The following is a 20,323-nucleotide window of genomic DNA, read 5'->3' as shown; positions in this document are numbered from 1 at the left end:
TCAAGGTAAATAAGCTTACCACAATCAATCTAAGGATGCTAGCAATCAAAAAAGAGTAACAACAAACTGAATGAAAATGATACTAAAGAACAAGACATAATTATCATTGTTCAAAACAGCACCATAAACCACAAAAACCGAAACATGATTATTTATACAATGTCACAGAATTAGCAGAACTAGGAAAGAAACCAAAACATGTCTGGTTAGGACATCTGACTGGAAATATATCACAGCAAACTCCACTGATTAACTTTAGCTTGAAACTCTGTGTCTCTGGTGCAGGAAATTCCTTCCTCTGCCTTCTTAGTCCACTCCTAAAGGAGGCAATAACGAATCATGCTCAACACACTTGACAACATTCGAAAGATAAACAACTTCTTAAGCGAAGCTGAATTTGGTTCGAGATGCTTATTTTGAGTATGTGTTTCAAAAAAATATTTTCCACTCTCTAACCAAACAATATAAACATTACCAGGAGTTTATTTATTTTCAAAAAAATTAGTCATTTTTCAAAAGTTATTGGCGCATCACCTGAAGTGCAGTGGAAGTAACCACAACTTTGGGTCTTCTGTCAGTATTAAAGTGGTAGGAAGCAATGCTCTAACTTTGACTTGGAGCTATCGTCATCCCACTCCAATTGGCTCCACCATTCTGATGCTCCTCTTATTACTTTGATGTTCTTGGAGGTTTGAATAGGGAGAGGCAATTTCCTTATTTGATTGCATTTTATCAAGCTAAGTTCCTCCAGGAGCTCCCACGTACTCTCTCGCTCGCCCAGTGTTCCTAAGATTGGACAATCTTCCAACAGTAACTTCCGAAAGTTGACAAGTGTCATCTGACAATTGGAAATTCCAATATCTTCCAGTTGCTTCGGTACAGAAAAAGTTCCACCAACGTTAAAAAGACATGTTAAACTTGGACAAACGACCATCTCTAGTTGGCGTAATTTAGAAAATCTTATACCTAGAAAATGACCAAAATCAGAAACACTCTTTAAATTAATTAAGGAGCTGAGGCGGAGATATTCCAGATTCGGTAGAGGGTCAAAATGTTCATTTCCTTGTTTAAGATTCGGCAGAGGGTCAAAATGTTCATTTCCTTGTCCCACCGGTTTAAAATCACAAGAACAGTTGACAATGTGTAATGATTTTAGTCCATCAAAACTGTTGTATGCAATCAACTTTCTGAGACCCATGCATTTAATCAAGTATAAATCTGAAGCAAACTGCAACATGCCTGAGAGCTCTCCCTTACTAAAAATTTGACACTGTGACACGCCAATCATCCTTGTTGACTTGTTGAATTTTGCTTCCATTGGACCTAATCCAATTTCTACGCGAAATCTTTCCAATCTAGACATCCAGGTGTGGTCTATATTCAAATTTGATGAGCTATCTAATTTAACAAAAAGAGAAGTCAGATTGGGTAGAGATGATAGCTCATCAAAAGTAGATGATCCAAGAAGAGTGCCCCCTTCCTTTCTTACATTGCTCAAAGTGCCCGGATAAGGATGTGGGGTTAGGTACCATCTGGGCTGCTGAAAGTATGTTGTCTCCAACATATTTAACATTTCAATGCTAGATAATTTGAGAAGAATTCCTTGGCCGATGCTCTTCAAATATGTTGCAGGCATATTTAATAGCCTCAGATTTGTCAACTTGTCCAATCCCTGTGGCAGACGATGTAACCTTGTATTATCACAATCGAGCAATTGCAAATTGTAAAGATCACCAATAGGTGGTAACTCTGTCAGCCAGTCGCAATTTTGCAGTATTAGAGCATTTAATTGAGATAAACTATTGATGGAAGAAGGCAGTGCTCTAATACCAGTTCCACTCAGATTCACAACTCTTAGGGCTGGAAATGCCTGAAAAAGTTCATGCGGTATTATCTGAAGAGGACTATTATCTTGCAGAAGTAAAGTTGTTGTTTTTGGGCATTTCTTGAAGCAATCAGGTAGACGTTCAATTTTGTTGCTTACGAAAGATATTCTCTTGACAGAAACTGACATAGTTTTAATATGAGTCAACCCAATTCCAGCCTGAATAAGAGAATCGGGTTCATCCCCAAAGGAATTCGCTATCCAAATAGCGACATTACGAACCACGACATGCATCTTAACCGAATCCAACCCCCCATGGGTTTCTAGCAAGCAGGCATCTTTTAAACTCTCAATCACTGCGATTCCTCGGTTGAAAGCTTCTTCGTACGTGTCATGTTCACCAAGGAGCCCCTCTGCCCACCAACAATGTATGAGATCATTTGTTGAAATAACCACTGGATATAAAGAACAATACAAGAAACAATTTTGAATGTCACTTCCTCTTTCGTTCACATACGTACTTCTTTGCTCTGAGGACAATTCAATACCCTGAGGTTCTAAAGAATCAAAACTCGACTTGATGACCTCGTAAACCTTATCTTTTACATCTTTGTTGTGAGGTTTGGACATTCTAAGTGATACCAAAGCATCTTTCCATAGCTCGACAATTTCCTGCCCTCTCATAGATGCTGCAATAACAGTGATTGCTAAAGGTAATCCATCGCACTGCTTTGCAATTTTCTTTGCAAATGGTTGAATACGCTCCACATTGGCGATATTTCCTGAAATTTGAACGAACAACTGCCAAGATTCATCCTCATCCAATATGTACACTTTTATTTCCCTGTCTGTTCTCATTTGCCTACAAACACCCAAAAAACGAGATGTTATAATTACCTTGCTTCTTGCAGGATATTCAGGGTGGGGCACACCTACTTGATCCAAATTTATTGCTTCCCAAACATCATCGAGTATAAGAAGGAAACTCTTTTCTTCCTTGAGCCTCTGATGAATTCTACTACCAATGCTTTCTACACTTTCCTCGCTATCCGTCTGTAGTTTTAATCTGTTGGCAATTTGTGCTTGAACCTTTCTTATGTCCGTTGGCGGTTTGGGCACTGTAACCCATATCACAACACCAAAAGACAGTTTGGAGCTCGACGCAGCAAATTTTAGGAGCTGGTTGTTTAGATTTTTCACCAAAGTCGTTTTGCCGACTCCTCCCATACCCCATACACCAATGATGCATACCTAAAAGGATTCAAATACCCCATAAAATACTTTACCAAGTGGAAGATGCAACAAACATTATAAAGGAAATTTAGCAAATTAGAGAATGAAAGAGGTATATTGCCTTTGATAATTGGTAAGGCAATATGCTCGATTATATTGTTTGTTCATCAAAAGGAAGAAGAAGGGGACAAGTTAATATAGTACTGTGTAATTTGGTTGCGTGACAGCAACACAATATTAATTAATTCTCAATTCCATGTTAGTTCAAGATCACTTGAAGCCAATTGGATGAACCCTCATCTTACATTTCACTTCTTTTGGACATGTTCTATTCTAGTATTCACAAATTTTCTTTTAAAACTAATTAGATGTTAAATTCTCGAGTACTATAGATTAGCAATTTCAACTTCTAAAAAAACACAGTCCGATATTTAAAGCATTTCTCGTTTACGCAAGGTTCGGGGAAGGGCCGCATCTCAGGGGTGTGACATAGGCAGTCTACCCTAATACAAGTGTTAGTGGCTGGTTTCACTGCTCGAACCTGTGACCTATAGATCATCTAGCATTTAAATTTCTAAATAAATTATAGTAGACTTCTGATGAACCCTGGGCTTAATAAAGTGTACCAACACAAACTATACTATAGCCTCATCATTTAGATGTTATGGCAAGGATTTCGAGAGATCGTAAGTTTGTTAAGGCAATATTTCTTCATCTGATTTTAAGTTTATGCCATTTTTTTAATACCTTTGGTCGTCGCATGTTAAACCTGTGTATTTTAAAAGTTCACGTAAATCTTTGATCAATTATTATACATAAAAACCAATTATTGCTAGTTCTGAAGTGTGAACTAGCTAGCAATTCATGGAGTCAAAGGCTATGTTATATGGAGTAATATTTTGATCTCTTCAGGTTGTGGGATGGATTATAAACTCAAAAAACGTTAGTTTCATGGACGGTGAAAAAGATATTCATTTATGAGAGTAAAGAGTAACAGAGGATTGAAACATAATTTAAAGAAAGAAGAACTCAATTATGGAGCAAAAGAAACTGAAAACGCAAAAGATTAAGGAATGTGTGTTTTGGTTTGGTTTTGAGGGACAAGAGAGTTCAAGTGTTCAAGGACAAGTGAAGGGTTGAAGTATCTATGAAAGAAAAAGGGAACTGATAGAACTGTGGTTGAATCAATCCATGAAGGAAACATCTGAAAACGAGCTTTCAGATCACGAGAAGGATCAACTAAATCGCAACATCAATAAACCTAAGGAAGCTATGAACATAGATGAGGAAACCAACACCTCAACAACCAACACAAACAAGGTAAGTTTACATGACACTCTCTCCCCTCCTCCTCCACCAATCAACCCTACCCTAGAAGCAGAATTCTTGAAGAAATTATCCCTAGAAGAAGAAAACTCCAACCCAACCAAACATCCCTTTTTCATACCCATATCCACAAATGACAAACTAAGGCTATACCGCCCTTGGCAACAAACCATTATTATTAAACTACTAGGTAAAAAATGTCCTATACAAATCTTAAGACCAAACTAAACTCACACGGGCAAGTTGATGAAGCACTTCAATTAATAGACCTAGGTTATGATTAGGGGTGTACATAGGCCGGGTTGGTTCGGATTTTACAATTACCAAACCAAACCACTTGTTTCGGGTTATTAAATCTAAAGACCAAACCAAACCAATAAAACTCGGGTTTTTCAATCTCGGTTTTTTTTTTGGGTTTTCGGGTTATTCGGATTTTTCGGGGTTTTTTTTCCCGGTAAAATCTTCGTAGAACAAAACATATAATGTATGCTCAAAATATTTCTTTAATCCTAGTAAGATACAACTATATAAAGTATTTTCCAAGAAAATAATACAAAATATGAGATGTGTCATGGCATTATCCCAAAATATTCAATAATAAAGACAATAAAATTATGTAATATAAATATTGCTAATTAAAAAGCCATAATAAAAATAAACATAATCTAAAAGTACTAAGTCATGCTAAAATAAATAGACTAAGAAGGGAGTATTAATTACATGACTAAACGCTAGCTAAAGAAAAATAAAAATAGGTTATGCATTTTTATCTAAATTATTGCAAAACAAAAAATAAATATTCAATAAATTCTCGTTCGTAATATTGAATTGAATGTCTTTTGTTAGCATTAGTATTTATTTGATTTTGGTTTGGGCTTTTATTAGCATTATTTAATTTGGGGCTTTTGCATCTATACCCGCTTTTTGTGTCAGGTTTTAACTTGTGCCCGCTTTGCAAAAAAAAATTGCAAGCGTACCCGCTTTTTCGTATAACTTCAACATACGAGGCTGAAGTAGCAAAGACAATCACGCAAAACTTCAGCATTTTAGTAGTCGGTCCTGAAGTTCACCGGTTATAAAATAAAAACTTCAGCTGTAGAGCAGAAGTTTTTCTTTTGTAACCGGGAAACTTCAGCTCTAGAGCTGAAGTTTTTGTCTTTGTTGGAAAATTTCAGCTATAGAGCTGAAGTTATTTAGTTTATTGTATGTTTACTACCCCAAATGACACTCTTTTCACATAATTTTTACCTGGATTCTTTTACTGCAATTGTTATGGCCTAGTTCTCAGTTCCTTTTCTTTTCAATATAACGATGACATAATATACAAACCTGAAGTTCATCATCCAGGAGTAAAAGCTAGATAGAAAACAAGCTTCTGGTGCAATATCTCGCCTTCACAAACGGTAGCAATCACACAATGTCATATGGAAATCATTTAAGCATGAGATTTTGTAAGCAAAGTCAACCTATTGTACCTTTTAGAAAATAGCAACAGAAGAAAGAAGAAGAAGAAGAAGATGATGAAGAAGAAGAAGAAGAAGAAGAAGAAGAAGAAGAAGAAGAAGAAGAAGAAGAAGAAGAAGAAGAAGAAGAAGAAGGAAAATGAAGGAGGAGACGAAAGGGGGTTGAAGTTATTTAAAAAGTGGGTACTAGTTAAAAGTTTTAAAAAAAATGGGTATAGGTTAAATGGGGGCGACCAAATAGGGCGCCCCGTGCAATGTTTACATTTAATTTACTAATATTAATGGCTATAAATCTTATTGGAGCATTCAAAAGGTCTAAGTCCAACCTTGAAATAATACCTTAAAAGATAAAATTATGAAATTTTTTAAGAAATATTTATAAATTACATCACAATAAGTATATTTATATATTAAATATATCTAAAATTTTTATATATGTAATGTCGAGTTAGTTTGGTTTCGGTTTGACTTTCTTTAGTTAAAACCAAACCAAACCAATTATGGTCGGATTTGTTTTCCAATACCAAACCAAATCAAACCAAACCATAGTCAGGTGTTTTTTCTCGGTTTGACTCAGATTATCGGGTTGGTGCGGTTTGTCGGTTTCCTGTGTACACCCCTAGTTATGATTTCTACCTCGTCAAATTTCAAAAAATAAATAACTATAACAAAATATATCATAATGGACCTTTGTTCGTAGGGTCTAAATACCTCTCCATATGCCAATGGGAACCCAAATTCAACCCAGCTCTATCACACACAATTATACTAATGTATGGATCCGTCTTCAGGAACTACCCACTGAATACTATGACGTACAAATCCTCAAAAAAAATAGCAAATTACATTGGCACACTCATAAAAGTAGATACATGCACAGAGCATACATCAAAAGGCCGATATGCCACACTTTGCATCTTATCACCACTAGGCAAAACCCTTCCATCCGAAATTTTATTAGGGACTCACACTCAATTAATACACTATGAGGATTCTTCTATTATATGTATAAACTGTGGCTGTCTAGGACACAACCTTCATTACTGTCCGACCTCTACAACCCCTTCAACCTCGAATCAACCACATAATAATCCAAATGTAACCACTAATGAAGATGAACAATAAACATAATGGAAAACAGTCTCACATGGCAAAAAACAAAGGCAAAAACAAAATAAAAGATCACCAATTACACCAAATCATGATCAAGAACCAAAACCACCAAAACCCTCCCAATACCACCCCCAAAGACACAATAAACCCAAACAAGACTCATGACACTAAAAACAAGCCAATATCCCCAACCTACAAGACCAAATTGACCTATCAAAACAAAACCCTACGCTTGACCCACCCAATACTGTCAATACAAAAGCCAAATCCACCCAACCCCACCCAATACCACCTATACCACAATCTGGCAACCCTAACCAAAACTACTCTAAATTACCAACCTCTTACAATCATTTTTCAATACCCACGCCCCTAATAACCTAGGAGAAACAAATCATTACCCTAAGTTACCCCCTTCTCCCTCTTATTCGTAAAACTTTATCCAAGAGCATACCTCTAAAACAAAATAACAACAAGAAACAACAAAAAGTGGAAAATCATCATGAATCCTCCAACCTAAGCTCGACCTCACATATGCATTTGCTTGACCGATACTTACTAAGCACAAATAAGATCAATGAATCAAAAATGCCTATGCAAACAATTATAAACTCTACCATACCCCCCTTACCCCAAAACATCAATCTTACTTCCCACACTCCACCTCACCTGCCACAATCTACTGCTCCATCATCACTATTACCTAAAGAACCACTACTCAACACTCCTTTCACAGAACCTACAATACCACAAACACACGGTAATTCATTGCATGAATCTTACACTAGATCATCAACCAATAACAATGGTTCTCCCCCTCAATCTATTGATGAAATTACATCCACTACATCCCCAACTATTCCTTCAAATACCACCCTATCAATTATTAAATCCACTTCAACTCAAATCTCCAAAGTGCCGGCCAATATCTCACCAAACTCCTCCAATGTATCGAACACAAACCCACAGGAGTCACCGCCATCAACAAAGGCACAGGAGACAAATAAACAATGTCCACATCAACCACTACCACCACCTTCCCTCACCCCACATAATCATTCACCACCAACCTTCCCATGCACATCAATGGACTCCATTCCTTCCAATTCGTCCACTAATGAAACCAACCATCACCTCTCCCACCATAGCAAATGCCACCCTCCCACCACCACTCTCCAATAGACCTACAACAACTACAAAATTTTGTCACACTACTACTAGAGACTTCAGAAGAGATGGCATCCACAATTCAAGAAGGAGTACCAAACCAAACGCATCAAAATCAAGTCCCAGACCTAATCCATCAACATGATATCACTCTTTGGCAAATGCAGGAATTCATCACCCAATTCTAACAATGGCAAGCTCGGGTACCCCACCACCCCACTCACTAGACTACACCCCCACAACAGCTTTTTTCCATGGTCTACTCCTCCTCACCAACCAATGATACCCCACCAACCCCAAGTATCAACACAAATGAAGCCATTGCAGCAACATGCGATCATCAACCACAATATCAACTCTCTACCTCGTTCACCACAACAGGAAAACCAAGCAGAAGAAGGCAACGACCTACCGGAGACCTTCATGGAATCCACGATTTTGAACAATTTTCTGACGATCTCCATGTTAGGAAATATAGAAAAAAGTACCTAATCTTCATCCCCCTAAACCTCAAGAAAACCTCATCGAACATACACCTAAACCCCTCCTCAGTGTAAGAGAGATATGTCATGCTCATGATCCCAACCCTACAAGACAACTTACTACCAGCAGCCCTATATGATCGTCCTCACTTGCTAATGCACTTGGAACTATTATTGACTCCGGAAGAGAGCTTCCCACAATATGAATGACTAATGAAGATAATGTTATGGTATTGTCGGGGAGCTCATAATCAAGAATTCCGCCGAAATCTCAGGTTTTTGCTCACATTGAACAACCCCTCCATCCTGTGCCTCAGAGAAACCAAAATGGGTGATCACACTAACCTGCTCATGGAATTCAACTACACAGATTTAATCCAATCCGCAACCTAGGGTCAAGCATGAGGAATTGTCCTTCTTTGGTGAGCACATGAATTGTTTGTCAATACAGTGGCAGTTACAAGTCAAGAGATCTATGCCTTTGTCCAAGTCAATGAACAAGGAGCCCAACATCCATCAATTTAACAGCACAATGAGAGAAAGTAATGGAATTATTTTGATCTATCAATTTGGAAAGTCCAACATAGAAACACACTCCCACCCCATCCTGTATTTTGAAGAACCACCCCCACCCCCATCCCCTCAAACACCCTTTTCTTACCTTCATGCAACTACCTTATTGTATCCCTAACTAACTATCTTAATCAGCTTATTTATCTTCGTTCCTGATTATCAATGAAATCCTCCTTTTAGCAAAAAAAAAAAAAAAAAAAAGAAGAGATGATGAGAGAGAGATTTAAAAAAAATGAAAATATAATGTACTTTGCCTTGGTACAAAGTATAAGAAAAAAAAGACTTTTAAAATATGTGATCCTAAAGCTTAAAGGGCAAAATATTTGTGGAGTTATGACATTTGTGTTGCTATAAAAGCTTATCATTACGAGTAAAGTGGATAAGATAAAAAGTTTAATGTTAAATTATTTCCAATATAAAAATGTGTCATTGTTTTTAGAACGAACTAATAAGAAAAATGTGTTATTTAAATTGAAACAATGAGAGTATTCTTTTGTTTCTCACTCTCTCAAAAAGAGTGAAATACACTTCCTGCCACATTCAACATTTAAGGGGTAAATAATTTCACTTTAAAATAGTGGGGGAGGGGGGGGTGTGGGGGGGGGGGGAGGGAGAAGGGTCATAGGACTTCAAAAGAGAATAAGTGTGTAACTAAAAATATCAGACAACTCCAGGGATTTCTTTATGCATTTTTCTTATTCTAAATTAAACACGTTGATAATTGACAACATGCATCTATAGAGTTACAAGAAAAAGATATCGTATAAACATATCCCAAGTATTTTTTTTTTAACATAATCGTCATTTTAGTTTCAAGTCTAGATTTAGAAATAATATGAGAAATTTAGATCGGAAAAATGAGACTTATATATAAACAATGTCACTAATTATTTTAAAACTATAAAAGCTCATGATAAAGCATTTGATTAACATTTGAATTCCAAGAAGTGAGCATCCATGACAAGTGATATATCTGTCTATTAATATCTATCTTTACTATATTAAAAGCATGAAACTTCTTAGCAAAATATTATTCGGCTTTTTCACCATTTAAAGTTAGAGTTCACATCGAACATAATAGTCATTTAGTTAACTTTTTATTTATGAATTTGTATTCAACTAAAATTTTAGTTATTTAATCTTTTATTATTTAGTTAGGTTTCCTAATATTTTGGAATTTAAAATTAATTAAGATTTTTCTTTGTATAAGCCAAATAAGTAAAGGATCTGATATGTTTTAAAATAGTTGTATACGGTAAAATATGCTATGTTATGTGGCCGCTTAAGAGAGTGACATGTGGAACTTAAGGCGGGGGATAGTTAGAACCGAAGGCAATTATCCCGTTTGTCAAAGAATGACACTCGTAAAAATGCAACAAATACCCTCCGCCCGGTAGCATTTAATGGAGAATATTCCATAACATTTAGTGCACTGCCCGTTACAGAGAATTTATCATTTATGCTCACAGTTACACCTTCATCAATGACCCTCATAATTAACATTAAAGAAGGGCACGATCCTAGGACCTTGTTCCCTAGGCGCAACAATAAATAGTGAGCTCTGTTGTCATTGTAAATGACACGACTTCTCTGTCAAACTTATGCTATAGTCGATTAAAAACTCTATACAATTTTATCTTCTTGTTTCTTGATTTCATCATTGTTGTGCCCTGAAACTCCGTCCAGAGTTACTTTTCTTCGTGATTTTATTTTCATTTTAAGGCTAATTATTGAACATTTCTTTAATTATTTTATTATTTCATGATCGAATTAGTTGACTTGTCTAGAAACCACGTATAAATTCAATTGTATCATTTTACAGGTAAATTGCACCCTCCGTGGGGCCTAGACAATCATGGAATTAAGTTGATCCTTGCCTCTTTTACTAACATGTTTTAATTATTTGTCTTAGCAAAAAATCACAAGAAATGACAGACAATGAGTGTTAACAACACACACAATCTTGATGCTCAAGGAGACCAACCTTATCGTGAGGATTCAATTAGTTATCCCCACAATTAGGGGAACAATGCCACGCTGGTCCACCAAAGTCAGTACCCACGACATGTTCGGGAGGCGAATCCTGATGATGCTAAAGATGGGCATGTTGTTGATGCGGTAAGGGTCCTACAAGAGCAATAGGCGATCATTCTAGGGAACCTCACACGACGGGATAAGGTTATGATGGAGTTGAAGCATGCATTATCGGGGGCTTCCAATAACGCGAATAGATGAGGTCCAGTTCCTTCCAGCGCTCCCGCAAATCAAACAATGTAAAAGGTCGACAACAATACCCCGAGGGGCGAGGATGGATCCTATGAGGCCGGGGGGAGCGGAAACGGACCTAACAACAAAAACGATCCCTTCAAGAACGAACTCTTACGATTCATGGGAAGTGAACACCCGCATGGACCAAATCTCAGGCGCACCATCGCTGCTGAAAGGACCAGATTCAAAAGAGTATACTCAATTGCCATACAGACCATGCGCAACACTAGAACAAATTCCGAAGCGGTGTAAAATGCCCAACGTGCCGAAGTATGATGGACTTCAGGCCCTCAAGAGCATATTATCGCCATACAATGGCGTTGAAGGAGAATGATTTATATCCCCACTAGATTGAATCCGTTTTACTGAAGAAATTAGAAGAGACTCTCATGAGGGGAGCGTTGATATGGTATTCGCTATTACCCGAGAATTCCGTAGATTCCTTTGAGATGCTCGCAAACTCTTTTATTAAGGCTCATGTCGGGGCCAAAAAGGTGCAGCCTCGAAAGGATAACATATTCAGAATTGCACAAGAAGAATCCGAATTGTTGTGGGAGTTCGTCACTCCATTCTAAAAGGAGAGGATATTATTCCCGGCTGTTCCGGATGAATGGACGGCTAAAACATTCACCAAGGGTCGAAGCATTCACCAAGGGTCTCCATTCGAGAAGTTCAGACGCTTTCTAAAAATTGAAGGAGAGCTTGCTTGAGTTCCAAGAGACGACTTGGGCGGATGTCCACAACCAGTACGTGTCAAATATATGGATCGGAGATGATTAGGTTGGCTTCCCGTCATTGAAAAAAGGTCGGGATAAGAATAAAGAAACATCAAAAGATGATTTTGACACAAGCAGACGGTCTTTGAGGGGCTAGTTTTTGCCCTACGAATGGGCCGTCGGACGCGTAAGAGGTTTTCGGTTGGCAGACATGTTCGTTACCGACAGAAGAACTGATCGCGATCGAAACAACGCAGGACAAAGAAATGTCAGGCATGCGCGATCCTTCTTGCCCCAAGCTGTCAGAATACAATTTCAATGTCAGTATAGTGGATTTGGTATCGGCTATAAGAAACATAAAAAAGCACAGTTCCTGAAGCTGATGAGGTTTGATCCCAGCTAGTAGGATCCTAACTTGTGGTGCAAGTACACGGGACGAATGGCCACTGCGTTGGGGACTGCCGACATCTGTGAGAAGAAGTGACAACACTATTGATGAATGGTCATCTCAGAGAATTCTTAAGTGACTGGGCCAAGAACAACTACGGTCATAACCGGGATAACGCGGAACCCTCGAAAGCAGAAGAAGATCCCTCATTCCAGATGATCAACATGATCTTCAGGGGGAATGAGATCAATGGGGTCACCTTCTCGGCATAAAAAAAGATAAAGGTATCAATAACCCATAATAAGAGACTCCGAAAAGTTGCTGAAGACGACATCGCTTTCATGGAGGAGGACGCAGGTGGATTGTTGCTACCGCTTGCATATGTAATTTCTTTAAATGTACTAGACTTTAAAATCAAACCGTGTACTAGTAGATCCAGGAAGTTCGGCCAATATCATACAACGGAGGGTATCAGAGAAAGCCAAACTCACCGGAAGCATCATTCCGGCCATAAAACTCCTCGCCGAATTCAACCTCGCAAGCGTGACAACCCAATGAGAGATTTTATTACCCACAAACGTCGAAGGAGTGATGAAGACGACTCTTTTTAAAGTGTTGGATGGTGATATGGGATATAATATTATTTGGGGAAGACCATGGTTGCATGAGATGAGAGCTTTACCGAAGACGTATCATCAGTTGCTGAAATTCCCATTGCCCAAATGAATTAAATAGATAAGAGGTGACCAACCAGTGACAAGTGAGATGAATGCGATTTTGGTCTCTAATAGCAAAGGGAAGGAACACGCGGCATAGAAACTACAGAAACCGGCGCCCGCTTTCGAATAAAATGAAGTTTGCCAGGGGGAAGAAGCTTCAGAAATCTTATTAAGGGCCGAGGTATTTCCAGGTACCAGAAGAGACGGATGCAACAAAATCCACAGTGGAAGATATGGAGCAAGTTGCATTTTTTTAAAAGTTCTTAGAAAGGAAATTCCATTTAGGGGACAGGACTGCACCCCGAGCTCAGGTTTGTCTTTATTAAATTTCTTAAATATAGTGCCGATTGTTTTGCGTGGTCGTATGCGAACATGACAGGTATCCCAACGGAGATGGCCGTACACTAGCTAAGTTTGGATCTTAACATCCCTCCGGTAAGACAAAAGGCACGCCCTATTGTGGAGGCCGAGAATAAATTCTCAAAGAAGAGGTAACTCACTTACTTGGTATCGGTTCAATCCGAGAGGTAAAGTATCCAGACTGTCTAGCTAATGTAGTAGTAGTTCCTATGAAAAACGTTAAATTTCTCATGTGTGTAGATTATAAGTACTTAAATAAGGCGTGCCAGAAAGACTCGTTCCCACTTCCAAACATCAACCAAATGATTAATGTGACGACCAGACATGAGTTAATGAGTTTCCTCGATGCTAATTACTGGTACAACCAAATTAAGAAGAACCCGAAGGATCAGGAAAAGACTTCGTTCATAATGGATTTTAGCACATATTGCTATAATATGATGGCCTTCAGGTTGAAGAATGCAGAGCTACTTATCAGCGGCTCGTAAACAAGATGTTTGAAAAAAAAATAGGGAAAACTATGGAAGTTTATATAGACAATATGTTCGTTAAGTCTTTGAATGCGGGTGGTCACCTTAAGTATATGCAAGAAACATAACCCCGAGAAGTAGGCATTCGGGGTCAGCTCCGGCAAGTTCCTAGGATTTTTGGTATCAAAAAGGGGGATTGAGGTAAACCTCAATAAGATCAAGGACATCGAAGACATCCTGGACCAACTGTCAAACGTGAAAGAAGTCCAAAGGGTCACTGGGAGATTGGGTGCTTTGATCAGGTTCATTTCCCCACCATTAGAGAAATGCAACCATTTCTTGATGCTGAAATAAAAGAAAAACAACTTCGAATGGACCCCGGAATGCTAGCAAATTCTGAAATATTTGAAAAGGTACTTGTCAAGCCCTCAATTACTTTCAAAACCAAAGGAAGGTGAAATGTTGTTGGTCTACCTTGCAGTCTCGAAAGTAGTGGTAAGTTTAGTTTTAGTCTGTGAGGGAGAAGGTACGTAATATACCATTTATTATGTTAGTAAAATTTTAATAGGAGCAGAAAATCACTACCCGCATTCGGAGAAGCTGGCCTTAGCTCTTGTAGTCGCTACTCGGAAGCTGAGGCCCTACTTCCAATTTCTATCGATAGCTGTTGTGACCATATTTCCCCTACGGAACATCCTTTACAAACCTAAACTCTCGGGTAGGTTGACCAAATGGGCCATCGAAATGAGTGAATTCAACATAGAATACAAACCAAAGACTGCGATTAAGTCACAAGTCTTGGCTGTTTGGGGCCGATTTTAGTTCGGGATTGCTGCCTCTAGCAACCAAAGAGGCAATAATGGTGTTAGACTCGACATCAGGAATCTGGACCTTATTTACGGACGGAGTCTCCAATGTAAATTTCCGGGATTGGCATAGTATTAACCACGCCTTCAGGATAAACCTTAAGTCAAGTCAACAAAACGATCCATTTAACTAATAATGAAGCAGAGTATGAGGCTTTGATTGCAGGACTCGAACTGGAACGAGGACTAGATTTTGAGGTCATATAAATCAAATGCGACTCCCAACTGGTGGTAAATAAGGTCTACAAGATCTTCGAAACTAAATAGGAGCGTATGAAACAATACGTAGTAAAGGTCTAGGTTCTGCTGGTTCGTTTTCGGGAGTGGTCGATTACTCATATCCTGAGGGAAGAAAATGTAGAAACAGATGCACTGGCTAACCTCGATTCATCAACGAAAATGAAGGGATCAGATTTTGGGACGGTAGTATAACTAATACACTCGGTCCTGGATGCAGATAGCTATTACGAGATAAATAAGACTAATTTGGTCTGGGACTGGAGGAATGAGATCATTTATTATCTCGATCATGGGAAATTGCCCAAAGATTCTAAGGCTTCCTGGGCGCTGCACATCAAAGCAGCATGGTATAGCTTCAAAGGAGGCCAATTGTACAGAAAATCTTTCCAAGGCCCGCCGACCCGGTGTTTTGGAGCATCCGAAACTAATTACGTTATGCGAGAAGTCCATGAAGGAATATGCGGAAACCATTCGGGCGAAGATTCTTTAGTGCTAAAACTTGTAAGTGATAACTATGGATTTTAGCCTATCTTATGCTCTCATTTGCTTAGGCTTTGGATAAAAAATGTGTAAAAATATTCCCGAAAATTAACTTATTGTGCTTATCTATAGGGTTTGGTCAAAATGAAGCAAGAAAGACATAATCAACTCATGAAAGAGTTAAAATTGCACAAGTTCAAGCTGAGTTAAAAGCACGGATCGCTAAGGAAAAGGGAGGCCGCGGAAGATTCACCGCTGAAACGGCCTCAATTACACAGTCCGCGGAATTGAGGTTCAGAGGGGGTGTTTTAAGTGCAACAGAGACCGCTAGGCATGATGAACAAGTGCGGCCGCAGAATACCTGATGCTACCGCAATGCAAATTCCGCTGAGATCCGCGATCAAGGTTCAGAGATCCTGCCAAAATGAGCCTAACTGAGGATCGCGGTCCGCGTCCAAATTGCGCGGCCGCGGGTGATTCCAACATTGAGGCGGTATCTTTTATGGTGTCCATGAGATCAAGTTAAAAAACAAGCACAAAAGTGAAGAACTGCGGTCCCCGCTTGTTTTGCACAGCCGCGGAAGTCCTTACGTTGAGGCGTTCATTATTTAGCTGACAGCGAAACCTCCATAGGGGTATTTTTGTCCAGTAATTTTAGCTGTGTATAGATAGTTCTTTTTCACATTTTTAGGTTATCTTTTGTTTTGAAGAGCTCGCGAACAGCCGTATTTTACTACTTAGAGTAATTTTAGAACATCTTTAGCTATTAATCTTAGATTTTATTCTTGTAATCAACTTTTATGGCTAATATTTCATATCCATCTTTGATTTCTACCTTGATTATGAGTAGCTAAACCCATTATCTAGGGTTGTGACCTAACCCTAGTATGAGTATTTAATAGGTCTTTAATTTTAGGGCTTAATTGTTTATGGGTTAGTGATATTTAGCTTGATTCATGCTCTAATTGTAGAATTGGTGGTTGCAAACACTGGTTTGTGCCTTTATGACTTAGACTCTTCTTGAGAAAGAGAGGCTAAATCTAGGAAATTTAGGCTAACAAGAAATTGGGGTGCATTCAATAGAGTGATAGCCCAATTAAAGGGTTAAACCTCGAGATAGTAATATCCGACTTAAGCCAATTTTGCTTGTATTGTTTGAACACCCAATTGGGCTTGAGAAAGTCAATTAGGGCAAAGTTACTCAAACTACCGAGAGGTATAGAGTGAGTAATTATGTGCAATGGTCATATCATGATCCCAATTATAACAAACTTGTCCCAAATTCTAGACCCCATTAGATACAGACCTAGGTGTAAGTCACTTCCCTAATGCTTGTTATTAATTGAGAAAAACTCTACAAAAATATTATACTTAGATTATTTTCAGCATTCAGTAGCATTGTAAGTAGAATAGAAATAAAACATAACATGGTTAGAAGTGAAATTAAGAACAACACGCATAGCTAGATTGAATAGAAACCCAAATCCCAACCAATATTAGCTCCTTGTGGATATCGATCCTGACCTTTCGGGTAAAAGCTGCATCGGCCACTCTTACCATTTTATAGTGGTATAGGGTTGGAGCCTATCGGTAAGGCAAGCTATTATTGTCCCCGTATGGAACAAGATGCTAAAGCTTTCTTACATAAATGTGATAAGTGCCAACGCTACATACCACTGGTACATCAACCAGCAGAACCACTACATTAAGTTCTGTCTCCGTGGCCATTCATGAAGTGGGGGATGGACATCGTCGGACTGCTGCCGTTGGCTCTTGGTAAGGTAAGGTTTCTTTTGATTTTAACTGACTATTTTTATAAGTGGGTGGAAGTAGGTCCTTATCAGAAAATTAGCAAATGCGAAGTGGTGCATTTCTTGTAGGAAAATATAATTTGCAGGTTCGTAATATCAAAAGTGATATCATGAAATAATGGGTCGTAATTTATCCATGCAAAGATCACAATGTTCCTTGAAGATTTGAAAATAAAGATAATCACATCTTCACCCTATCATCCGAGCACAAATGGTCAAGCGGAGTAAACGAACAAAGTGATTATACAAAACCTCAAGAAAAGGTTGGAAGCGGCTAAATGCAAATGGCCTGAGAAACTATCTAGAGTTTTATGGGAATACAGAACGATGACCAACAAGGGGGAAACTTCTTTTCCTTTGTGTACGAAGTAGAAGCCTTAATTCCGGTGGAATAGAGGAGCCTACCTTAAGATATTTCCAGGCAAGTGAAGAGACGAACAACAAAGCATTGTTGGTCAACTTGGAGTTACTCAGTGTACGCAGGGACTTGGCACATAAAAGGATGGTAGCACAGAAGCAGAGAATGGAAAGATATTACAATAGAAGATCCAACCTTGGTTATTTTAAAGTGGGAGATTTGTTTATAAGGAAAGTAACTCAGAACACCCGGGAACTCAACAAGGGAAGCTAGGTCCAACCTGGGAAGGCCCATACCGGGTTTCAGCTGTCACCAGGAAAGGTTCATACGAGTTAGAGAATCAAAATGGAGAAAACATTTCCAAGCAACTGGAATGTGGCACACCTCAAGGGATATTATTGCTGACAAACATCGTCTGTACTGAAAGTATATGCTGCACTCTTTTTCCCTTCGTCCAGTTTTTGTCCCAATTGGGTTTTTTTTGAAAAGTTTTTAATGAGGCAGTAAGGAAAGGTTACTATGAAGAAATTTTCAATGGCAGCAACAAGACCTTTGATAGCAAGACATACAAACAAAGAATTACTCTGGGGCGGTTAGATAATCTTTGGCTCGATAGCATAATTCCCACCGGGAAAATGAGTTTGCTATGAAGGAAAGGTTATTTGATCGTTCACAAGTGGAAACCACTAGAGGATTGTTAGATAGTCTTTTGCTCGATAGCATAAATTCCTACGAGGAAATGAAGTTTGTTTCTGAGTAGAAAATTGTTTAGCAATTCATTAGTGGGATCCTCGAAGGTGCAAAATTCCTAGTGTTCTAATTCGCATTCTTTTCATTTGAACATCGGGGGGGGGGGGGGGTGAATGATATGAGAATTTTTTTCATTTTAGTCGCCACGTCAACTGGAGAACGAAAATTAGGAGCATAGTTATGTCATCAGTATCAGAACTGCGCGGCCAGCCTTGTAAAAACAAGTTAGACGAATTAGCCACAAGAAATGGCAATTTCTTTTTAGCTTAACGAATGCTTATGTACTTTTTGAAAACGAATGGAATAAATAATGTCCTTTTATTTTCCATCTTGATTCTTGTCTGATCGATGAATTGATATTATCATTTAAAAGTTAAACAAGTACTTCCAATGCTAGTGTCGTAATGAATAGAAGACGTCCTCTTCAAGAGTACCGTAAACATAAAAGGGCCCTATTTTATGAAAACCCTCACGTTAAAGGGTTGATTTCGGAAGAATTTATGCCAGAATCAAAATGTTTTGGGGGAAAAACACTCCCAAGGCTTTACATAATAAGACACAAATAGTAAAACTTGCGCAAAATACTTAGGCAAAAGAAACAAAGAATGCAAAGCTTGCATAATTGTTCAAACGAAAGAAAGACTCAAATAATACTTGAGCAAAAAGATATCTTTATTTATAATAACATGCCAAAGTGGCATGGATGCAAAAGTTGGAGAAAAAGAAAAGCCAAACTGTTGCATCTCCGGTACCTAGAGGAAGAGAAGTGTCCGCTTCACCAGGGGAAGTGGGTAGATCCGCCGATGGCTCAACATTTTGGCCTTCAATATCTTTGCTTTTCATTTCCTCTTTAGTTCCCGAAGTTTCAGAACCGGAACCAGAAGAACTGGAAGCAGCAGACTATGCCGGGACACCACTTTTAGCAGCTAACTCAAGTTCACATGCCTTAGCAATTTTAGTATCAAAGTCAATAATACCATCTTTGTCCTCTTCCAAGGGTTTTCTCCTCATGTTATACATAACGTAAGTTTTCTCAACAACGAGGGAAGCCGCTCGGTGCTTAAGTTCTTTTGTGAGTTGGGTTATCTTCACAGAAACGTTTTCCCAAGCGAATCTAACAGATCTAAGGCTAACATCAATGTCACGAACACTTGAGCTAAAGAGCCTATTATGCTCGATAGTCTTCTTATACTTCTACTCCAGCTGGGCATGTTTCACCCCCGCAACAACAAATTCTTCAGTTTTGGAGTTTAAAGCCGCCTTCAAGTTGGTCAATCTTTCAGCAGAGGCAGCCTCGCGGTCGGTTGTAGCAATAACATCATTATGTACTTCAGCTCATTTGGCCCGGGATTCATCAAATCTAACCCTCAGCAGGCCAATATCTTGGCTAAGGGTTACCAATTCTTGCTCGCTTTGCTGCAAACGAGTCTCCAACACATCGACCTCAACAACTTTGGCTTCAATTCCGATAGGCGAGTGATAGTTTGCTCCCACTCGGCCAAAAGCTAATCTCGTGTGGAGGTAAGTTCTTTTTTTTCCCGAATCAACCTTTGGAGGCCCTCGAAAGCAAGAAAGTTGGCCTACAAATAAAGAAAGGCAAACTCAGGATATTTTCAAGCTAAAACAGAAGAAATAACAAAGTAAGTAAAACATATACCATTGTGGCATTGTGCGTGGCATTATTCAACAAGCACTCTCTTGAGAAAGCCTGTATC

General features: G+C 38.7%; 1 protein-coding gene across 1 annotated transcript; it reads right to left on the bottom strand.

Annotated features, from left to right (window-relative positions):
• Positions 1-539: 539 nt before the first annotated feature.
• LOC142180577 (disease resistance protein At4g27190-like) lies at positions 540-3,135 on the bottom strand. The gene has a single exon (XM_075252645.1). It carries the CDS (start codon positions 3,050-3,052, stop codon positions 581-583), a length of 2,472 nt encoding a protein of 823 aa, XP_075108746.1. The 5' UTR covers positions 3,053-3,135; the 3' UTR covers positions 540-580.
• Positions 3,136-20,323: the final 17,188 nt, after the last annotated feature.

Source organism: Nicotiana tabacum, chromosome 5, assembly GCF_000715075.1.
Source record: "Nicotiana tabacum cultivar K326 chromosome 5, ASM71507v2, whole genome shotgun sequence".
In the NCBI taxonomy this organism is placed as follows: Eukaryota; Viridiplantae; Streptophyta; class Magnoliopsida; order Solanales; family Solanaceae; genus Nicotiana; species Nicotiana tabacum.
The sequence above is the reverse complement of the archived record's forward strand: the minus strand, read 5'-3'. Positions and strand labels throughout refer to the sequence as shown.

Coding starts and splice junctions, on each gene's coding strand:
- LOC142180577 (XM_075252645.1), bottom strand. CDS start 3,052: ATGGGAGGAGTCGGCAAAACGACTTTGGTGAAAAATCTAAACAACCAG.